At 43.3% G+C, this 23,608-nt stretch overlaps 1 protein-coding gene across 1 annotated transcript in view; it reads left to right on the plus strand.

The window, feature by feature from the left end:
* Positions 1–23,608, plus strand: part of LOC311610938 (E3 ubiquitin-protein ligase TRIM37) — a 267,677-nt gene that overhangs the window by 238,798 nt on the left and 5,271 nt on the right. The window contains exons 42-52 of the mRNA XM_084862544.1: positions 619–719; positions 2,387–2,506; positions 4,820–4,886; positions 7,766–7,847; positions 9,983–10,045; positions 11,636–11,763; positions 12,681–12,886; positions 14,033–14,129; positions 16,536–16,610; positions 19,714–19,791; positions 20,566–20,656. Coding sequence (XP_084718670.1) covers positions 619–719; positions 2,387–2,506; positions 4,820–4,886; positions 7,766–7,847; positions 9,983–10,045; positions 11,636–11,763; positions 12,681–12,886; positions 14,033–14,129; positions 16,536–16,610; positions 19,714–19,791; positions 20,566–20,656 — 1,108 coding nt within the window. The remainder of the gene's footprint in view (positions 1–618; positions 720–2,386; positions 2,507–4,819; positions 4,887–7,765; positions 7,848–9,982; positions 10,046–11,635; positions 11,764–12,680; positions 12,887–14,032; positions 14,130–16,535; positions 16,611–19,713; positions 19,792–20,565; positions 20,657–23,608) is intronic.

Genomic DNA, 23,608 nt, shown 5'->3' on the forward strand with positions numbered 1-23,608 from the left:
TTGGGCTATCATCACTTTATAGATCTCTACGTTAAAACTGCAGGATGTGTATTTCCACCTGGAAATTTGCTTGCAATCAAGGCATAGGATGTTATTTCACAGTTGTTTACAAGTCAAAGAAAGGTACATCTAAAATGATCATCTATGTTAGGGAGAAAATCTATTAGTTTAGGGGTGTATTTTTGTTGTACTTTTTAGAGCTTGTCAAGCCCCATATTTGACTGGGTGGATGACCCAGAGATGCATGTTGGGGCCAGGCTATACTAACAGTCTCCACTCTCTAGACCAGAGGTAGGGAATCTGGCCCACTGGCCATATAAGGCTCATGAAATCCTTGGGTCTGGCCCTGCCAAGGCATGAGGGGTGAATTAATTAAATGTTTGACCAAATATAGCAGGCTGATGTTTAAGTTGATAATTTTGTGTGGCCTGTGAATGATGGAGGCCCTTGGCAGAAACAAGGTTCCCCACTCCTTGTCTAGACTGAACCTGACCAGGCCACATGGGATGTGGCTTAGCAGAATATGCATGCATCTCTTCTCTCACTCTGCCCTTCGCCCTTTCATGCCATCTGAATACCTCAGAATGACTATGGCCTTGGTTGTGTTATGATCATTAGGTATCAGTCACCCATCCCCCAGAAAGACTGAGGAACCAGAGCATACTGAAGTCTTTCAAGCACGTTCTGAAGCATCTGTGGTCACTGGGAAATCTTGCAATGTAAGTAATATGTTCCAGAGGGCCACGTTGAATCCAAGGGCCTAATAAAGTAGAAATGAGGTGTTGCTATGTATTATGATATGGAAATAATATCTGAGGTAGTACTTTCTTGTTGGAGTGTGTGCCTTTATGTCTCTGATGTGAATGAAGAAGTCTTTATCTCCCCGTGCTTTACTCTTTGAGTCAGTTCAACTCGAAGCGTTGTCTCTTGGAGCTTGGGGGGAACGCAGACAAGTGTCAGATTCAGCTCTGGCTCTTGAGCTTCCCATCTAGTTGGGTGGATATGACCAATTGGAAATACAGCATGGGTTAGATACCAGAGCTGGTGGCCCAGCAGGTGACTGAGGCCCGTTTGGAGAAGGAAGAGCAAGAACAGGATTATGATGGGAGCACCTTCACCTGGATGTCCTCTAAGACCCAGATTCCGCTCTCAACTCAGTGGAAGGAATATGTTTATGCCTGACAACTGCGCCTCAGCAGGATCTGTGGGTTCAGTCATTTCCTAGCATTCTCATTGAGGTTACAGCTTTGCTTCAGGGGTTTAATATGTCCTTGAAGCCTGCAATTGGGCCACAGTCCAGCCTGACTAAGAAACCAAAATTTTTTTATCATCATTGAATGGGGCCAGAATCACTTAAAGAATATAAATAGCAGTTGAGAATGAAACATTATAAAAATACAATTGTGATAACATTTTAGGTCTTTCAAAGAACTTCCTACTGTATTTTAACACTGCACATAAACCACTCACAGGATAATTTATTCCTTCTATTACAAGGCCTGGCGAGAGAAGCAGATCTGTCAGGGAAGTAGGGAAGGTATGGGAGATCAGGCTTGTCAGAAGTTTCAATTTGATATGAGAGGTAAGGAGAGCAGATACTGAGTGCCCAGGAAGAGGAAATATGTGGCAAAAGCATTGTCCAAGGAAATAAACCACAAAACCTCTGCAAAGGCATGATTGAAAGCCAGTTGCCTGCCATGGAGGGATCAGGCCTGTAGAGAAATGAGCAGAAAAGGAAGGGGTGGAGCAGAGATGCTGAAGAAATAACTGTTATATTAATATTTTTAATTTTGGGGCTTGGCCCGTGTGGGTCAGTAGTTGAACATTGACGCATGAACCGAGTCCTGGTTCTCTCTCTAAAAATTAATGAAGAAAATATTCTTGGGTGAAGATTAACAAAAAATAATTTGAAAACATTTTTTTGTTTTCACTATTGAGGTTGCATTGCTATTTTAAAGATCATGCTCCCCCCCCTCGCCCCGCTTAAACTGTAACAACACCCGAGGGACTCCCCAGTTCTGAGCAGTCTCAGCCTTTTCATCTGGAGGATTGGATTGCGGCTGAGAGCTTGAGTATCGGGGTACTTAAATTCAGTCCTCAGCTTGAGTTGTCTAGGGCCTTTATTCTTTCTGAGAATTTTGGAGCAGAAAGGTTGCCCGACCCCTTCCCCCTTCATTGAGAATCAGGATAGTCCTTCTGTTCACAGCTCGTGGTGGGGAAGGAGGGGAGAGGCAGGTGTTCAAGCAGACAGGAAGGGCCAGCTCAGAGAGGGTCACCCTAACTCTGGGTAATGTTAGATACCCTGTTACTACCACTGTGTCCCGCTGTAAAGGGGTTTCTTTACCATGAACACCAACTTAAAAGCAATGTCCTACATTACCAATAGGATCAGCCCTGGCCATCAATTGGTTCACCAGAGTCTTTGGAGGACATAAGAGATGAATTTTTTACACCAGACAGTGAATATTTTTATTCCCCAACTGATCAAGAAAACTTATCTCTAGAGGTAAGAATTTATAGTTCAGAGTAAGGCACATTTTCAGCTTTCTCCATCACCTTATTCTTTAAAAAAAATTTTTTTTTTTATTTCAGAGAGGAAGGGAGAGGGAGAGAGAGATAGAAACATCAATGATGAGAGAAGATCATTGATTGGCTATCTCCTGCATGCCCCCTACTGGGGATCAAGCCCATAATCCAGGCATGTGCCCTTGACCAGAAATTGAACTGTGATCTGTCAGTTCATAGGTTGAAGCTCAACCACTAAGCCATGCCAGTGGGTGCCTTATTCCTTTTAAATTATTTCTATTGAGGAAAAATAGCTTAGATATAAAAGTATTTAATGTCAACTTAATCAGTATTTTCATGCACTTTGAAAAAAATCTGAAAAACAAGACTTGAGAATGGAAAGTCAAATGTAGTTTTTCCCAAATGCATGGTCCCTGAATTTATTTATACAACACAATGTACTTTTTTTAAAGCACTATTCTTTATTTTACCTAACTCACACATTCTTTCTGGGGACAGAAAAAGGATCTACTATTATTTTTCTGTGTAAAGAAGAACTGGTGATCATAGGCCTACTGGACTTTCATGGAGGGAGAGCCAGAATTATTTCAAGGGTCCCTCAGTGAATGTGAGTCTGTCTAGCACACTAGGTTTTTTCTGGAATCTACAATAGCTTTAGCAAGAACCTTTTGTACAGAGTATCCTATATAATAATCCTATATAATAAAGAGGGAATATGAAAATTGACCATCACTCAGTCACAAAGATGGCGGTGCCCATAGCCACAAGATGGTAGCACCTAATCCCCTCAGTCCTGCCGGAGCCCCCAGTTCTTTTAGCCCTCACCACAGCGAGGGGCAAGCAGGCCCCCACAGAGAGCAGAGAATCATGGGAGCAGGCCTAAGCTGTCAGTAGGACTTCCCCTGAGGGTTCCAGACTGGAGAGGATGCAGGTCGGGCTGAGGGCTCCCCTCCCCTGTGCATGAAGTTTGTGCACCCGGCCTCTACTTTTCTTTTATAAAATGAAACTCATTGGATTTACTTATATAATTTCTGCCTACCTCCTCACTAATCTTTTACCAGTATGGAAGGTGGGGTAGAGGAAAGGGAAGATCATCTATGTCAGTCACAGCATTTGACTGACAAGAGTTCAGTGATGCATCAAAAGCATTACTTCCACTTGTCTGCGCTTTTGGAAACTCAGAACAATTTCTATTACTAATCATTTAAACGTTCTTGATTTTACTGTGAGCAGGCTGGGACATTGTGAAGATCTTTTTAAAAAAATATATATTTTTATTGATTTCAGAAAAAAAGGGGGAGAGAGAGAGAGAGAGAGAGAGAGACATAAGTGATGAGAGAATCATTGATTGGCTGCCTCCTGCAGGCCCCCCACTGGGGATTGAGCCCACAACCCAGCAGAGCCAGAATAGAACCTGGGATCCTTCAGTCCACAGGCTGATGCTCTATCCACTGAGCTAAACCAGCTGGGGCTGGAAATCTTTAATAAAATGATATATATGTATATATACAGAGTATATATATACATATAAAAAAAGTATAACATAAAGTACACAGATCTTAAGTGTTCAGCTCATGAACTTTCACAAAGTGAATACATACATGTAACCAGCACCCAGGTCAAGAAACAGAACATTACTGGTTCCAGAAAAGACCCACTTTGTGCCTCCTCCCCATCACTGCCTCCCTTCAAAGGAACCAGTGTTCTGACTTCTTTTTAAAAAAAAAAATATATTTTATTGATTTTTACAGAGAGGAAGGAAGAGGGATAGAGAGCTAGAAACGTTGATGAGAGAGAAACATTGACCAGCTGCCTCTTGCACACCCCTTACCGGGGATGTGCCCGCAGCCTAGGTACATGCCCTTGACCGGAATCGAACCTGGGACCCTTCAGTCCACAAGCCGACGCTCTATCCACTGAGCCAAACCGGTTTTGGCTGTTCTGACTTCTTATCCCACGGAGTAGCTTTGCAGTCTGGGCCATTTTTCCAGCTCTTTGGCTCTTCTGATAACGCTCCCAGGAATCAGAACATCTTTGTAGGAAAGTCGGGGTGAGGAGGGTATAATGATGAAGGGGAGGTCACATTGCAGTGGAAGGTGGGGGGAGGCCTTGTTGAGGAGGAACATATAGTTCAGGTAAGTACTAGTGTCTGCAAAGCAGGCTTTTTCTTTTCCTGTGAAATATGCAGGAATCTTATAAAACCATTTTCAAGGTTTAAGGACATCTGGAAATTCTCTCTCAACCTTTTGATGATATGTCTGCTTCCACTGAGCCTCCTTTCTTTCTTTTGTAGACCTCAAGTCCCATAGAAGAGGACTTAGAAGGAATACAAGATGCATTTTCTCAATGTCAAGTCTCTGGTAATAGCCTTTAGGGCAGATTCCTTGGATAAACACTTGCCTTCACTTTGTGTCGAAATACGAAATACGGATGTTTGGAGTTGGAGCGGTCCTTAGAGATAATGTCTCCAGGCCTTTCATTTTACAAATCAGAAAACCTAGGCTCAGTGATATCCTTTCATTAGAATGAATCTCTTGCCCCTCACCTGCCTCAAGACATCCATGTTATCCACACCTCCCCTTGAGTTCTTATGGCATGTGTTGAAGTTGTTTCTTTTTTTTACTCTAGTCTTTCACTAGACTTAAGGCTTCTTCATGGCGGCATATACTAGGCGTTCATTTATCTTTGCTGAGCTCACCTGAAGGATTTGCCCAGCCCACAGGGCTAGTTATTGACCCAACCAAAACTAGAACTTGGTTTCTATGTCCTTCTCCACTCCAAAAGGCAGTTTCACCGTCGTTTTCCTTTGCTTGGCATCTTAGTAGAGAGTTAGTAACAGCCAGTAGTGCAGAGTCAGCAGCATAACATCCTTCCCTTGGGACGGCTTCGGTTCTATATAGCTTAGCAGCTGCTTTCTGTTACGTGGCAAGTTAACCTTGGATCAGCAGCCTGGTGTGGCACAAGACAAGATATAAGTGAATCACTGATTCTGATACAGACATTTAAAAATTGTATACTTTTGTATGCTCGTTTAAGGTATGTAACCATCTATTTTAAAACCAGAGTTATCCACCTATCAAGCCATATAGCTGTCCACAATCATGTCTCAACACTGCCACCAGCCAGGCAGGGCGGGCTTGGGCTGTGAACTCCTCTCCCTACTGCTGCACACCCTCGCTTCCATCTCTAACCGGATCCAGCCCTGGAAATCATTTGATCTGGCCCTGCCAGGGCAATTTCAGGTGGACTAGAAATCCAATAAATCTAGGAGCCTTTTTCATAGCAACATAAATTTATATTAAGTGAACGATGTTATAAATATCCAGATAGCCTTTGGCAGAAATAAGATCCCCGCCCTGTTTTAGATGAACAGTCAAATTCTCAGGATAATAAGTATTAAAAGTTCACAGATTAGCCGAAACTGGTTTGGCTCAATGGATAGAGCGTTGGCTTGGGGACTAAAGGGCCCTGGTTTCGATTCTGGTCAAGGGCATGTACCTTGGTTGCGGGCACATCCTCAGTGGGGGGGTGCAAGAGGCAGCTAATAAATGATTCTCTCTCATCAATGTTTCTAACTCTCTATCTCTCTCCCTTCCTCTCTGTACAAAATCAATAAAATATATTTTAAAAAAAAGATCCAGAAATTTCTCTTCCTCTTCTTTAAAAAGAAAAAAATAAATATAAATAAATAAATAAATAAATAAATAAATAAATAAAAGTTCACTGACTAGATCTTAGGCCACCTGCATCCTTTTGAGGAGCCTCCATCCATGATCACTTTATGGGTGAGCCTGGCTGGCACATGGCCACTCACTCATGCTTGGAAGAAGGTCGAGTGGAATAGAGAAGTTCGGGGCAGACAGGTCAGAAAACCGGGCTAGTTCCACCCAAACATCTGCAGTACACGGAGACGCCTCTGACGTCTACGTTTCGTTCTTTCAGCCCTTTCTCCCCCCCTTTTCTGCTAGGACTGATATATACCCTCTCCATACCAGGCGATGAAACAAGGGTAACAACTGGACACGTGCTGGCTTCCAAGCCCCATTTCTGCCACTGATTCTTTTCTTTCTTTTTTTTCTTTTCTTCTTTTTAAAAAATATATTTTATTGATTTTTTACAGAGAGGAAGGGAGAGAGATAGAGAGCTAGAAACGTCGATGAGAGAGAAACGCCGACCAGCTGCCTCTTGCACACCCCCTACAGGGGATGTGCCCGCAACCAACGTAAATGCCCTTGACCGGAATCAAACCCGGGACCCTTCAGTCCGCAGGCCGACGCTCTATCCACTGAGCCAAACCGGTTTTGGCCTGATTCTTTTTCTTTCTGTATGACCTTGGGCAAGTCACTTCGCCCGAGGTTCCACTGTCCCCTTGTATAAAGTAAAGGAGATGGTCAGACTCTAAAATCTCTAATTCCCCCTCCTGCTCTAAGTTGTGCTTATTAGGAATTCATTTATGCTTTCTAGTATTTGAAAGAGGGTCACAGGAAGAACCCCAGGTTCCTGCACCGATAGATAGAGTTTCAGAGCTCCTAGGTACCTGCTTAAGGTGGCGTTGTTCTTGTGGGCCTCCCCATTACCCACCAGACTACCGGGACCTAAGGAATGGCAGGGGGCTCATGAGCATTTGCCAGCAGGGCAGGCTGCTCTGCCCCCTTCTCTGTAAGCCACAGCGGTACAGCGGTGGGAAGGAAAATGGACACTGGCCCTGTCTGCCCAGAGGTCTGCCCAGTATCTCTGAGCATCCGGGAGGACAGAAGACAGTTGAATTAGTTCCTTGGTATTCAAGACCCCAGCTCTACTCCTTAAGTGGTTTTTGATGGCCAAGAGGCCCAGTTAGCACTCTGGGAATGCTCAGCTAATGGCCTTTTCTATTTGGGCTCTTCAGGGAACAAACAGTTCTTGGTTTCAACGCCCCCTGGTGTCTGTTGACAGGAACCTTCCTGAAAAGACAAAACAACATTTGTCTCCAAAAATAACTGTGTGGTTATGATTGGAAGGCCAGTAAATGGCTTGCTTGTATTCTGAGTGTCAGAGTTCTCCCCTCTGGGCAAGAAAAACAAACTTTCAGAGCAAAAACCCCTTCTGCGGCACTCAATCCAAACCCAATTAGGAAGCACTTCTGTTTATTCAGATTATTTCTCATCTGAACAAGACCAAGGGAAAGGGAAGGGAATGAAAGTAATAACCCGGGTTGGCAAAAATTAAGTAAAAAAACCCCGCATTTGCTGTATTCCTTCAGGTGAAAGAAAGGTCCAAATGAGAAAAGGCTTTGGAAAGGATGCTGAGGTTTTGACCAGGTCTCAATTCCAAACTATTCAAAGGTATTTGATATTATTTTATTCACAGTCTCAGACTCATAGAAGTAAAGTTAATTGGTGATAACACCCCGTATTTATATATTCTCATCTTAAAATGTACTGGCCCCATGTTCTAAAATGAGCTCTGGCAGATGAGCTTTGTTCGGACTTGTTCAGAATGTGAGTGGTCATGAAAGGCAGTCATTATCTGGATTCAGATCCTGGCTGCTTTCTGCCGTGTGACCTTGGTCAGGTTTCTCAAGCCCTCTCTTCTTTTTCCCTGTTTGTAAAATAGAAATAAGAATCTTGACTGAGAATGTTGACATAGGGACTAAAAGTAATAATATAATTCCTGGGCATTTATCCTAGAGAAATGAAGACTTAAGCCCCCCAAAATACACACATGAAAAATAATAGCTTCTTTTTTTGTTGCCAAAAACTGGAAACCCAGATTTTATCTGACAAGGGAACGATTTAATAGGCTGTGATACACCATACTATGGAATTCTCTTCAGCAATAAGAAAGCATGAACAATGCCCTGGCTGGTGTGGCTCAGTTGGATGGGTGTCATCCTGTGCACTGAAAGGTTGCTGGTTCAATTCCCAGTCAAGGCACATGCCTGGGTTGAGGACTTGATCCCTAGTAGGGAACATGTAGCGGCAGCTGATCAATGTTCTGCTCTCACATCAATACCTCTCTCTTAAACAGCAACAACAACAACAAAAACACATTTATTTTTAAATATTTTGTTTCTTGTATATGCCCTGACTGGGGATCAAACCTACAACCTGGGTGTAATGTGGATATAATGAGACAATGCTCTAGCTAACTGAGCTACCCGGCCAGGAAAAAGAATGTACTATTGATACATGTGATAACTTGGATAAATCTCCAGAGAATTCTGCTGAGTGGAAAAATCAGTTCCCCAAAAGTTATTTATATGATTTCACTTATATAACATTTTTTATAAAACCTAGTACCTAATAAAAGGGTAACATGCTAATTGACTGTACCTTTGTGATATCCACCAGCCAATCAGGAGCAAGTATGCACATTAACCCAACAAAGATTGTGGGTTAATTTGCAATTGCAGGCACCGAGGGTGGGGCAGGGTGCACCACCCCAGCTGCTCTGGGCCTCTGGGCAGCTGAGAAGGTGGGAAGGCAGCTCTGCCAGAGCAAAGGAGGTGCCAGCAGCCAGGGAAGGAAGGCCCATTCTTACACGGATCTTCATGCATCGGGCTTCTAGTTATAGAAACAAAGAACAAATGGTTTCCAGGAGTTAAGGAGGAGGTGGGTAGTGGGAGGGAAGTAGGTATGGCTATAAAAGGGCAACATTGGTGGTGGAATGCCTCTGTCTTGATTATATTGGTGTCCATTTCTTGGTTGTGATATTGTTCTATATATTTGCAAGATGTTTCCATTGAGGGAAACTGGGTAAGGTGTATTTCTTACTTTCACTTATATTTCACTGGTTAAAACAGGTATGTGGCCATTTATGCAGATTAGGAGGGCCAAAAAGTGCTGGCCTACTGTGTGCTTGGAAGGAGAACAAATATTTTAGAGAACAGAATTAATGAAGTCACAACTCAAAGTCAAAGTCTATGCACTTTTCTTTTTACCATTGGCCCCACAGGATTGTTGCAAAGATTGAAAATGTGAAAACATGGGAGGATTTAGGTGGGTCCTGGCTTATAGTTTGTGTTCAGCAAGTATTGAAATTGAATCGTAAATACTGGTTCAAGTAGAAACAGATCCAGCTTGTCTTCAGAATTCTTCTCTGGCCACTCTCTGCCTGCAAGCTGTCTCACATGGTCAGGCCCATGACTGTGCCCCTTGCTCCAGTCTCCATCTCCAGCAATGTCTCTGTGCTCCATTGGATTCCTCTGGAACTCGCTCACTGTCATATAACATCATCAGCTGCTCTCAGATGGGCTGACCCTTAGAGAATATTTATTCACTCTCTAAGAGGAAACCGAGGCACAGAGCAGGGCCCAGACTTGCCTGAGAACATGTGGCTAGTTGGTAGCAGAGCCAGGACCAGAGCCCACTTCTTAGCCTAGTGCCCTTCCTGCTGCTTCTCACACTGGTCCCTTGTATCAGCTTAGTGCACTCAGCTGTCAGGCCATTCATATATTTTCTCACTTTCTCTCTTACAGTCCTGAAGATGCACAAGAGGAGACGTTAAAGGAGTCACCCAAGGAACTGAAAGAGAAAGACATGTATGGCCACCAAAGGGCTGCTGAGGATACTGTGTGAAGTTTTGGTTTTAGGGAAATAGTATTTCCTTGTTTGTAAGAATCTACATTCTTCTCATTTTTTTGTGAGCCTGCTTCTTCTTTCACCAAGAAGATGTGACCTAAATTACTAGCATCTTGCAATCAAGGAAATATAGAGATGATAACAACAACTGTATATTTCTACTTGATGTATAAACCATTTATGTAAATGGATTAAATCTGGTTCTCATGCAAATATACTTTCATCTATGGACATAATTTACTTTTAGTTGCTGAGATATACAATATTTAAAGTTAGTATCACTTTGTAAGATATTCTCTAATATTCTCTTTAAGATATACATAAGACTAGAGATCCAGTGCATGAAAATTCATGTACTGGAGGGGGGTTCCTCTGCCCAGCCCCTCTCACAGTCCGGGAGTTCTCAGGGGAGGGAGGCTACCCAGTGATCAGGGGAAGGTGACGCCTCATCACACCTCTGCTACTGCCACTGCCGGCAGTGCAAGCCTCAGCTGGCCCTGGTTACCCGAGCCTTGGGTGGCCTGGGTTGCTGGGCAGCTGCTATCCAAGGCTTGCCTGAACCTTGGACCAGCCCTGAGTGGCTGGGCAGCCAAAATCTGAGGCTTGCCTGCTCCTTGGGCCAGTCTTGTGTAGTTGGGGGACTGAAGGGATTTTGGGGGACTCTGGAGAGGCAGGGACATGTAGCAGCCATGCCTGCCTGGGGGCGGGCCCAACCTTGCTGCGTGCCTGCTGCCCCAGCAGGGCTGAGGGGACTGGGTGCCACCATCTTGTGGCTATGGGCACCACCATCTTTGAGGGTGGGGCAGTCAATTAGCACATTCCCTCCTTATTGGCTGTGGGTGCTGCCATCTTTGCAACAGCGTGAGGGTCAATTAGCATATTTCCTTTTTATTTGATAGGATATTCTAAGGTATTCTCTAATTTTTGCTTGTTGCCAAATAAAGATTTTTGTCAAGAGCATCCTTAGCCAGTTAACTACCATGTGTCCAAAATGAAAACCATCCCCACATGCCACAATATTTTGAATTTAATTAAAAAAAAAATCAATTTGCAATGAATATTATAAAAATAAATGTACTGCCCTAACTGGTTTGACTCAGTGGATAGAGCATCGGCCTGCAGACTGAAGGGTCCCAGGTTCAATTCCAGTCAAGGGCATGTACCTTGGTTGCAGGCACATCTTCAGTAGGGGGTGTGCAGGAGGCAGCTGAATTGATGTTTCTCTCTCATCGATGTTTTTCTATCCCTCTCCCTTCCTCTCTGTAAAAAATCAATAAAATATATTTAAAAAAATAAAAATAAATATACTACTCACAATTTGGGTGTTTTGGGATATTTTCAGCTGAAAATTCTCACAAAAAAATTATTTTAAAGTTGGTCAGGGCTGCCACATAGGGAAAAAAATTTTTTATAGACATATATGGTGTGTGGGGAAGGTCCGCCACTTGCTTATTCCGTAGAATGGGTTAAAAAGTACCTCTCAGGAATATGTTGTTGAATTTTTCCAAACATCTCCCAATTATTGTGATTGTGTGCTTTTAATTCTTTAGATCACTGACAGACATCCAAGACCTGTCTAGTATCTCCTATGAACAAGATTCTTCTTTTAAGGAAGTCTCATGCAAAACACCCAAAATAAACCATGCACCTACTAGTGTCAGCACTCCGCTCCGCCCAGGTAATCGCTTGAAGGGAGGAGAAGCTTTTGGGAGGGGAGCGACAGCCCCTGTGCCATTGGCTCTGGGAAGTCAGGCCTTGGGAGCCGACCTGAAAGGTGCTTTCTCGCAGAGCAGAGGTATTCTTTAGGGCCAGAGTTGAAGGGATAACCCCATGGGAGGCCAGGGAGGGTTGTGCTGGTTGTTATTAAGCAGCTGTAGGAGGTGTTTTTACTGTGGTGGTAGAGACATGCAAATGCAGAGACTGCTCTGTTCCCTGAGCACTGTTGAATTTAGTACAAATACACTGCATTCTCTAGAGTTTGTAACTTCAAACAGTCCCTTGTGCTTAGACAGGTATAGTTCTGCGTCCTGCAGCTGCCAGTGGCCAGCACCAACATCCTCGAGTCCTAGTTCTCACTCTATTTTGATGACTAAGTTTGGAGACTATTTATTTATTTATTTATTTCGTTGTTAATTCTCACTCAAGGATATTTTTTCCATTGATTTTGTTTTTAGTGCAAGTGGAAGGGAAGGAAGGCAGGGGGGAGGAGAGAGAGAGAGAGAGAGAGAGAGAGAGAGAGAGAGAGAGAGAGAGAGAGAGAGAGAGAGAGAGAGAGAGAGGTTGGTTGAGATTGGTTGCCTTCCACACACACCTGACCCTGGCCAGGAACAAACCTGCAACCCAGGTGCCCTTGACAGGAATCGAACCCATGATCCTTCAGTGCGAGGACTAATGCTCTCCCACTGAGCTACATCAGCCAGGGCAAGATTGTCATTTTTTATACTTGGAGGAGTTGTGTCTCAGATCAGTGATTATTTCAGTTATTAATATTTTGGAGACTGCATGGTATAGGTATAGAGTTGTGTGAGGTTTTCTGTTTTTGTTTTTAAATAATATAAAGGAGTCAGAAACTAACTACCCTCTTTTCTACAACAGAGTCAATTTCTTCAAGTAGTAGTCACTATACAGACTGCCTAGAAAGCATCACATTTCAGGATCAAACAGGGTCTTCCTCATGCTGGAGCTATCACGAATCCACGTTAACTTTGTCTGATAAATTTACAACTGTCCAGGAGAAAGCAAAGAACCTAGATTCCCTCTTTACTTCCTCGGAAACTCTCCCTTCAAGACAGACTGATCACGTAAGTATGCCAGGTCTGCATTCCACTCCCATGGAGTCAGCCCAAAGGCCTCAGTGGTCCAGAGTGACATGATTTCTCCAAATCCTTTTTACAAAAAGAGCAAGAAGCCAGCAGGATCCTTTCTACAATAGCTTCCCGTGAGACTGGGATTTTGTGCCTCCCTCTCCCCACCCCCTGCCGCCTAGAGGTAATGTTTGGCAATTTCTCTAGGAGCCAAACTCTGCCATAGCTTATGACGCTGCCTTCACCTGCATTATTTTTCTCTCTAATCATATCCTACCTACTTAAGTTCTGCTTCCTTCTTGAAGCCTCTTCTGTTTAGTTCCCTAAGAGTTTTGATTGATATTCAGTCTTCTCTGAACTCCTGAACGAATAGTCTATAGTGGAAAACACTCGGTTGTGTGCCACCTTCTTCTCTCCCTCATATTTTGCATGTGTAGTCTCTTCAAGAAAACGACAAGTTTCTTCCTTGATACTGTGCATTGAGAACCTGTCGTTCTGTCCCTTTGGTATGTAACTTTGCCAGTTCTGCCATCACCAGGCCTCCGACATGTGAAAGAAACCCTTTTGAATTCTCCAAACCATTATCACCCCAACTGGCTGCACATGGAGGCAGAATTGAATAATAAAATGGTTATGTTTATTCACTAAAAAACAAAACAAAAGAACCTGTTGACTCACCATCCTACAGTAGATTGATTATTGGCTTTGGCTCTCGGTGATAAACCAACTATTATCTTCTTTGGGCATTTGATTCACAAAATGTCTCAGTCTGAAGTAGGGCAATAAAGAATTTTATGCTTTCACTCCTCACACTGTTCATTGGGCAGGTTCTAAGTACCAGGCTCCTTGCCCAGCCCTCTTCAAGGCATCCAGATGTGAATATAAAAGGCATAGTCCCTGCCCTGAAGGAGCTCACCACCTAGTGGGAAAGACTAACACAGAGGGAGTACTGAGTGCTGCCCAGGCCAGAGGGGTAAGAAGGCTTCCTGGAGGAGCTGGCATTTGAATGAATCTGACTCAATCACCAAGCAACTGGATTCTTCCACCAGTGATACACAGCCTTAACGTTAGAAATGGTTGAGCTGTAGGAGCCTTTTTAGCTCAATATATGTGTCAATGACCATGTTTATGTCTTACTTATAGAAAAGACCATCTACATTTACTGGGGCTGGTTCCTCCAGAAGTGCTAAGGTGCCTGACACGTCATCCCATGCCATCCAGAAAAGGAGCCTGCCAAGAGGTACCCTGTTCAATATCAAAACACGAGTTTATGATAGGAAGGCGATTTACGGGAGCCATAGTCTCACCTTTGATGCTACATTTGATTTTAATAAAAATATTAGCTGAAACCAGTTTGGCTCAGTGGATAGAGTGTTGGCCTGAGGACTGAAGGGTCCCAGGTTCAATTCAGGTCAAGGGCATGCGCCTTGGTTGCAGGCATATCCCCAGTGGGGTGTGTGCAGGGGGCAGCTGTTCGATGTTTCTCTCTCATTGATGTTTTTGGCTTTCTTTCCCTCTCTTTTCCTCTCTGTAAAAACTCAATAAAATATATTTAAAAATATTATTTCCCCCCAATTATAAAAGTAAAACTCATTATAGAAAACTTGGAGAATAAAGAAGAGCTTAAAAAAGAAACACATTGAATTCTACCACCAGCACTATTTTGGCACAAATCTTTTCTATATTTTTAGAAATATACAAATAGCATTTTTTAGCATAGTTGAGATTATATCTTACATCAGTTCTAGCCAGCTTTTTTTCTTTGATGATATATTTTGAGGATTTCTTTTCTTCAGTAAAAATTATTTGTAAATATGTTTAATGGCTGCGTAGTAGTCCATTCTACATATGCTGCTTAACTATGTCCTTACGTTGAAGAACTGCAAAAATCTGTATCAGCACTTTGGCTCCTTTCCTTGGAAAAGCTTGGAGGACAGTTCCAAAGCAAAGGTCTGGGTATGTTAACAGCTCTTAGACAGGTGTGTTGCCTTTGCCACATTAATGTTTTTTTAAAACATATGGAACACTTCACAAATTTGCACGTCATCCTTGTCCAGGGGCCATGCTAATCTTCTCTGTATCATTTCAGTTTTATTATTATTACTAGTATTCCTGTGCACGAATATGTACGTGAGCAGCTTGCCGCCACTTGCCTCAGCTGGCTGCCCTGCCCACTGCCACTCATGGCTTGCTGCCCTGCCCTCCTGCTGATCAGTCATTACATGTCATGGCATAATGACTATTTGCATATTACCTCTTTATTATATAATAAAGGATTATTATTATTATTACTAGAAGCCCGATGCATGAAGATTCATGCAAGAATGGGCCTTCCTTCCTTTGGCTGCTGGCACTGCCTTCCCTCCAACTGGAGCCGCCTTCCCACGAGGCTCAGAGCAGCTTGGGCAGGCTGGGGCGGTGCAGAATGCCTGTGTCATCGACATGGCGTGTCCTGCCCCTGGCTGTTCAGCCCCTGTGCATGCAAATTAACCCACCATATTTGTTGGGTTAATTTGCATACTCACTCCTGATTAGCTGGTGGGCATCACGAAGGTATGTCAATTTGCATCTTTTTCTTCTATTACCGTAGTATAGATTTTTAATCCTCACTGAAGGATTATTTTTTCCATTGATTTTTAGATAGAGCAGAAGGGAGAGGGAGAAATAGAGAGAAACACCATTGTGAGAGAGACACATCGATTGGTTGCCACTCGCATGCCCAGAAGCCTGCAAACAAGGTACATGCCCTTAAATGGAATCGAAACTGAGATTGGTCAATCCACAGGATGACACTCTATCCACTGAGCCAAACCGGCTAGGGGCTTATTGTTATTGTTTTTAATTTTTAAAGATTACAGAGAGGAAGAGAGAGAGAGAGAGAGAGAGAGAGAGAGAGAGAGAGAGAGAGGGAGGAACATAAACGAGTGAGAATCATTGATTGGCTGCCTCCTGCACACCCCACATTGGGGATCAGGTTCGATGCCCTGACCTCCTGGTTCATAGGTCAACGCTCAACTGAGCTACGCTGGCCAGACTGTATCGTTTCAATTTTAGTATACATGCTGCCGAAGCGAGCATTGTCACATTAATTTTAATGTCTTGCATCTTTGGTACAGCTCTTAGAATCTCCCTCTGGGGAATCTCCCAGCTAAGGATTTTGTGGATTATGCTGAGAGGGTATGGTTAATGTTTTAATTGAGCACTTAGGGAAAGGCCCAAAGTATGATTGCTTCTATGTGCCCTGGCCTCATAATCTATAGAGAATTTTTTCTACTTTGTGTTTTGTTCCTTTTGACTGGTCCAGAGCCTCTCTCTCTATCCCATTATCAGCCCTGTTCTGGACTGTGCTCCCAGCCTCTCAGTAAGAATTTGTACTGCACCTACCCCAAATATCCTTGGCGAGTGAGGGGCACAGCTTAAGCCAAACTGGGGTAGGGGTAATATAGGAAAGGATTTGGAGTAAAACGGGGAGTAAAGCCATTCACATATTTGGAGGTGTCTAGTAGGCCTGTAATTGTAAGAGGCCTTTTCCCTCCTTAGTTTGTTTCACATTGGGAAATCCTAAATCAAATCCATTTGGGAGCCTGGAAAATCCACTTCCGGTCCAGGAGAGTGTTAAGTCATTTCCCCTTTTCTCTTTTTAAAGAACTAATAGAAGCCATCTCGCAGCATCACATTGACGAGCTACCACCTCCACCTCAGGAGCTACTTGATGAAATTGGTAAGGGATGCTCGAATGTCAGCGGCCCTGTTAGCCATGGTCACTGACCGCAATATGGTTTCTTGCCTTGGGAGTGCGCACCAGTGCAGAAGGCCCTATGCATGTACAGAATTCAGGAAGGGCCGGTCTTTAAATCGATGGACCTCAGATTACTACTGAAGCCTGGCCAGGATAACTGGCCTGTGTCGTCATTTTGTTTCTTACAGGGCCCATGGTTATGATTCTACTAGTAAGAGAAAATAGCAACATTCATGTGGTTTATTATGATGAACTTCTGTTATTATAGGAATTGTTATCTCTTTTCCTAACCAACCCAGCCTTGGAGGCCTGATGTCTGGCTACTGAACCCAAGACACCCCGTTCTTTTAGTTCAACCTTTAGCAGGAGGTATGGAAGGTATTGGCATTGTGGATGAATCACTTTCCTGAGGGCAGAGAAGTCAGTGGCACAAGACCTAATGTGACCAGAATTTTCCATTTCAGGAGGAGACTGAGCAATACCAGTTCAGTTATAATTGTAGCCGATTGGCCCGCCTTTCAAGGCTGGGTTGGTGCTGGATGTAAATGCTATAGCGACATTTGGGACATGTGGTTTGCTTCCCCAGAAAAGACCAGACTGATCTCTTCTTGACAGCCTGGCCCACCAGCCTCTCACCCTCAGAGGACACATCTTATGAGACCTCTGATGGTTCAATTCTTAGAACCTTCTTAGGTCTCTTCTCGGGCTCCAGCCTCTAGAAATTTTCCTGAGGGAAACCTCTTGGTTTTCAGGATCTCAGAGGTTTTGTGTCTCTGGATACAGGAAGAGGAAGGTGAATGAGGCCTTACCTGGTCTGACTCAACCGAAAGCTACCTTCTATGCTGTCACAGCCCCAGCCCCATTGGCCTGATGAACTTGAGTGGAGTCGGTCAGAGCTGCTAGAACCTGCCTTAAAGTCTTCTTCTGTAGTCATAGGCCCTTCTTGCCTCATTGCACTCCTCCCCTGATGCCACAGGGTCATTCAGGTCACAGGATCTTGGGGCCACTCTCTCATGGCACCACCCCCACGTTCCTGCTCTGGAACTCGCTAGGGAGTCCTTGCAAAGTTCTCTTCTCCAGGTGCTCTTTTTAAATATATATGTATTAATTTCAGAGAAAAAGGGAGAGGGAGAAAGATAGAAACATCAATGATGAGAGAGAATCATTGATCAGCTGCCTCCTGCACATCCCACTGGGGATCAAGCCCTCAACCCGAGTATGTGCCCTGACCAGGAATTGACCTGTGACCTCCTGGTTCATAGATCAATGCTCAACCATTAAGCCACACCAGCTTGACCAATTAGCTACTTTTCTTTTCTTTTTTTTTTTTTTGTCTTTTTGTTAAACCTCACCCTAGGATATTTTTTCATTGATCTTTTAGAGAGAGTGGGAGAGAGAGGAAAAGACAGAAACATCAACATGAGGAAAACCCATTGGTTGGTTGCCTCATGCATGAGGCCCAACCAGGGCCTGAGCCAGGGAGGATCCTGCAACCAAGGTACGTGCCCTTGACCGGAATTGAATCCTGGACCCCTTGGTGTGCAGGTCGATGCTCTATCCATTGAGCCAAACTGGCTAGGACGTGTTCTTCTTAATACACTAGAACTGCTGCTTGTGACTAGATAGAGGTCACCACCCTACAGGGTGTCATCTGTGCCTTGGTCCTGGCATACGCAGTACTTGTAGGCTCCTTAGCCGTTTGACTTGAGTGAAACTTTCCTCTGGATTCTGCTGTCTTCTCTCAGTCACCACGCGGAGCCCCCCGTTTCAGCAGCTGTCACCAGGTCTCTTCTCGGGCTCCAGCCTCGTGGCACTGCTGTGTCCCAAGGCAGCTGTGCAGCCCTCCCTCGTGTTGCTCACAGGACTGATCTGGGCCAGGTTTCTAGGTGATGTCTGTACTTGGAGATGGGTCAGTAATTTTCCAGAAAGATAAAGGCAGAGGGCATTTGGGGTAGTTTCTCCTAAAAATGGTTGCTCTCAGCTGGTTATATACATCATCACTCTGTTGTTCCCCCTCAGGGGTGACCAGAAGCTGATACCTCCAAAACACCCACATCCAAAGCCCTGGGCTTCTAGCAAGGGCCTAAAGGGGAGGTGCTTTAGAGTCCTAGGGGATCCTTAAGATCAACAAGGGACTACTTTAATAAGGATAAAATGAGCTTTTTATTTCAAATTACATTGCATGATCTTGTGGGGCCCCGTGATGCCCAGGAGCTACCAGGTAGAGCCTGTAACTGACGTGCAGAAGAGGAGACCTGTTTCTGCACACGGCAGGGCGGTGGGCGGGCGAGCCCTGGGCTCCCGTCCGTGCTGCCTCCCAGCTGCTCTGCTCTGCTCTGGGAGCACCTGGAGGAGACCAAGCACCTAACAGATGCCAGGCAGTGTGCTGAGCTTAGCAGATGCTTGTCTTGACCTAGTGAGCAATTTAGGAACTAGAAATTATATTCTTTGCTTTCTGTCTTTCCCCTTCACTAGGTAAAAATATGAAATATAGTCCAATAGAGATAGGGTAAATTATGGGTTGCTCTGATGCTGTTACAAACTGTTTGAGAGACTAGAAAATGGAGATTAAGAGCATAAACCTTAGAGCTAGACTGCCTGGGTTTAAATTCCATTTCCTTCTCTTACTCTCTGTGATTCTAGGTAAATTCCTCCTTCACCCTTTTTTTTTTTTTTTACTTCCATTTCCACATCTGTTAAACAGGAATAACAATGTGATCAATCTCATAGGGTTATTGTGAGAATTAACTGTGAGCATTGATCTTGACTTCGCGGTAGTTAGAAACCGTACCTGCCACATAGGGCTCTAGAAATCTTTCCTATCATCATCGGTTTTATTTTTATTGTTGTATGGGATTGAAAGTCAAGCAGTGGTATCCAGAATCACCTGGGTAGACTACAGATTGCTGAACCCACCCGAGTTTCTGATTCAGTGGGTCTGGAATGAGGCCCAGAATTTGCATATCTAACAAGTTCTCAGGTAAACTGGCTGGTCTGAGGACCACCCACTGAAAACCGCTGCCCTAGAGAATGGTGTGACATGCAAAGGAAGAAATAAGTTGCCTTCGGCTTTTGTATTGGACAGAGCACTTGAAGAGGCAGCAGACCTCATCCCCAGTGCTAGATGAGGACACAGCAGATCCTCTGGGCGTCCCTGCAAATGGTAAGCCAACTACCCAGATGTTTCTCATCAGGTTCTTGCTGTGGTGCTGCCCTCGGCAGTACAGTGGTACATTTGGGAGAGAGTGAGGCATAACCACCTTGATTCTGACTCCACTGCTTTGTATGGCAAACTGTTTAAAACCTCAGTCATCCTTACCTGTAAAATGGGGATGATAATTCCTACTCCATGATGTACATAATAGTTTCATACACAGTGCCTGGTACATTATAAGACACTGAACAAATGTTAGTTCCCTTCCCTTCATAGGACTGCTGACAGGATGGAGCGAGATGGCATTTGTAAAATGCCTGGCATACATAAAAGGGCACTACCCTTTCCCTCCCAAATATTTTCCCTGAGGCTCCAACCTAGAAACATCTAGCAACTGAGAACAGGGTGGTCCTCAAGAAAATCTGTGCGATTTGTTTTCAGGGTCTCCTCCTTCCTCTTTTATGTTCCTTTCTTTCCTCTGCTCCCTCGGTCTCCCAGCCCTGGCACAGCTAGCGTTTCCTGTAGCTTCACCTGGCTCTGCAGAGCTCCTAAGACCCCTGCGGCAGCTGCTGTGAAACAGGCACCCTGCAGGCTGCCACCTGGCACCTGCTCTCCTGGGGAAGCAGGAACTAGTGCTTAGCAGACTACAGGGGCCACCGATTAGCCCTAAGGTTTTGTTGTTTTTTTTAAAGCACTCCATTTTAAGGCAGTCTTTGTGAATTATTATTATTATTATTATTTTTTTGTTGTTCAAATAAAGTGAAGTTCTTCAACTGTTTTTAGATCGAAGTTATTTAGAAGAACAAGAAACAAAAGAAGATAGCAGTGTGATTTGGACCCAAGAAACTCAGGGTCTAGAAGAAGACACAGAGAGGTAACATACAAAGCTGGACTTTTGAAAGGATTTAAAATACTGTATTAGTTTTTGTTCTGCTATTGACAAATAAGAAGAAGTGGGGGGGGGGAGATAATCTTTTTTCATACTATCCCAATTGCCCCTATTCCTAAAATGTTAAAAAAAAATTTAAATTGTCATAGAATACACATAACATAAAATGTTTAAGTTCACTAATGTTAATTATATTCACATTGTTTTGCAACCAATCTCCAGAACTTTTCCATGTTGCAAAACTGAAACTCTATACCTGTTAAACAACTCCCCATATCCCTCTCCCCTCAGTTCCTAGCAACTACCATTCCGCTTTCTGCTTGTATGAGTCTTACTACTTTTGATGACCTTATATAAGTGAAGTGATACAGTACTTGTCTTTTTGTAACTAATTTATTTCACTTAGCATAATGTTCTCAAGATCCATTCATGTCACATGTGTCAGAATTTTCTTACTTTTTAGGGCTTAATTCCATTGTACTAGTATGTTTATGTGTATGTGTATCGGATTTTGTTTATTCTTTCATTTGTTAGTGGACACTGATTGCTTCAACCTTTTGACTATTGTGAATAGTGCTGCTATGAACATAGGTATACAAATATCTCTTGAAAGCACCCTGCTTTCAATTCTTTTGGACATATTCTGACGTGGGATTCTGGATCATATGGTAAATCTATTTTTAATTTCTTTAGGAAATACCAGACTGTTCTCCACAGCAGCTGCACCATTTTACATTCCCACTGACAGTGCACAAGGGTTTCAGTTTCTTCACATTCTTGCCAATACTTATTATTTTCTGGGTTGTTTTTTTAATAGTAGCCATTCTAAAGGATATGAGGTGATATCTCATTGTGGCTTTGATTTGCATTTTCCTTATCATTAGTGATGTTGAGTAGTTTTTCAAATGTGTTTGAGGTCTATTTGTATATGTTCTTTGGAGAAATATCTATTTGACTCCTTTGCCCATTTTTAATTAGAGGTGGTTTTTTTTTCTTGTCAAGTTTTTTGTGTTTTTGTTTGTTTTTTACTTCATTTTTGAGGCAAATACAGGTTTTGGCTTCTTTCAAGACATTTTACTTAAAGGCATTGAAAGAGAATTGTTAGATCTTTCTAGCCAAATACGAGGAAGTGGGGCAGTCACCTAGATAATTCAGTGTCAAAAACACAAGGTTGCCTTAAGAAACCTGATCCTCGCCCTGATTGAGAGCTCTCCTCTAACTTGTGTTGTAAAGTGAACCACTGCAGTTCATCTCCTTTGCCTCCTGACTTCTCTTGCCTTATCCTGTCATTCAGGGCAAGATGAATAAGGCACTCTTTGGACACAAAATGGAGGAGGGTTGTTTTAATGTAATTAAAAAAAAAGAAAGAAATTAATACAAAAAAGAATTCCTGATGAAGCAAATATCTGAATTTAAAAGAAAGCCAGGATCTGAATCTGCCTTTGTACCACTTGCTTCATCCTAATCCTGGTCCTGTGGATCCTTAAGGTGGCCCTGCAGAATTCTTTCAGCTGCAATGATAGAGAACCCCACTATCGTGCTTAAGTGAGTTTGTCTCGCGTGACATGAGGCCCACAGGTTGGTAGTGCATCAAAGGATGGTTCTTTTGATCTTCCTGGTGTGCCATCTGCAGCAACACCATAGCATGCTGGTCTTTATTTTCAGGCTAGTCACCTTCTGGTTGCATAACCCCTTTCCACAGACCAGGCAAAGATAAGAGAGTGGACCAAAGGAATATTCTAGCTTACTTGATCCCTTTTTATTTGGGGAGCAAAATCTTTCTCAGAAGCCCTTCCCAGCAGATGCTCACTATATATCATTGGCCAAATGGGATGCGTGACCATCTTCAGTTACAAGGGAGACTGGAATCTGAGCCTTTAACTTTTTAGCTGCTGTAGAAGAAGGCAAGGGAGAAGAGTGGATAGCTTTTGGATAGTGAATCCTGTTTTCATCACACTCTTCAAAGGTAAAATCATTCTCTATAAGGAAGGAAAAGAGAGAGATCTGGAAGGGAAGGTCTGTGAAATGGAGGAGGAGACAAGAGCCCATGGAACCTTTGAGGAAGTGGGGAAAGGGTTTTGTGGGAGACAGAGGAGGAAAAGGGGAGGGAGATAAATATATATTTTTAAGTTTCAAGAAATCTTTTGATCATAATGTATGATGTAACTCCACTCCCCCACATCCCAAATATCCCCAGTAATATATATGTCATTATTCAAGGCAAAAGAAGAGTAGTTCAAGAAGGTGGAGTTACATTAGATTATATAAAGTCACATGATCAAAAGCTAGCTGCTGTTATTGTTGTCTCTTCCTTTTCCAAAAGGGCTGGCTGTGCTGGACACAGATGCCCACAGGTGCTCCGTCATCTCAGACCTTGGCACCAAGCCAGAGTGGAAGATATTTTTCAGATGGGTGGGACTTTACAGGCCTTCTGAAAACACACACTGCATCTTTTAGTCTCAGAGGCAGTTCTTTTAAAAAAAAATACATTTTATTGATTTTTCACAGAGAGGAATTGAGGGGGATAGATAGTTAGAAACATCGATGAGAGAGAATCATCAACCAGCTGCCTCCTGCACACCCCCACTGGGAATGTGCCCGCAACCAATGTACATGCCCTTGACCAGAATCAAACATGGGACCTTTCAGTCCACAGACTGACGCTCCATCCACTGCGCCAAACCAATTTCGGCTCAGAGACAGTTCTTAGTAAAAAGCAAAAAAAACAAAAAACAAAAAAAAACAAACAAAAAAAAACTTGTAGAAATGAAGGTACAGTTCTAGCATCAGGTGGAAATTGACTTAATGATAAGAAATGAGGGGAGGGGGGTGTGGTGAGGCAATAGGGGAGACAATAAGGACACATATGTAATACCTTAATAATTCAATCAATAAAAAAAGAGTTGACAGCCTGGCATCAGACTTTAGAAGGTATTG

This window comes from Pipistrellus hanaki, assembly GCF_964339955.1.
Source record: "Pipistrellus hanaki genome assembly, chromosome: 16".
Lineage (NCBI taxonomy): Eukaryota > Metazoa > Chordata > Mammalia > Chiroptera > Vespertilionidae > Pipistrellus > Pipistrellus hanaki.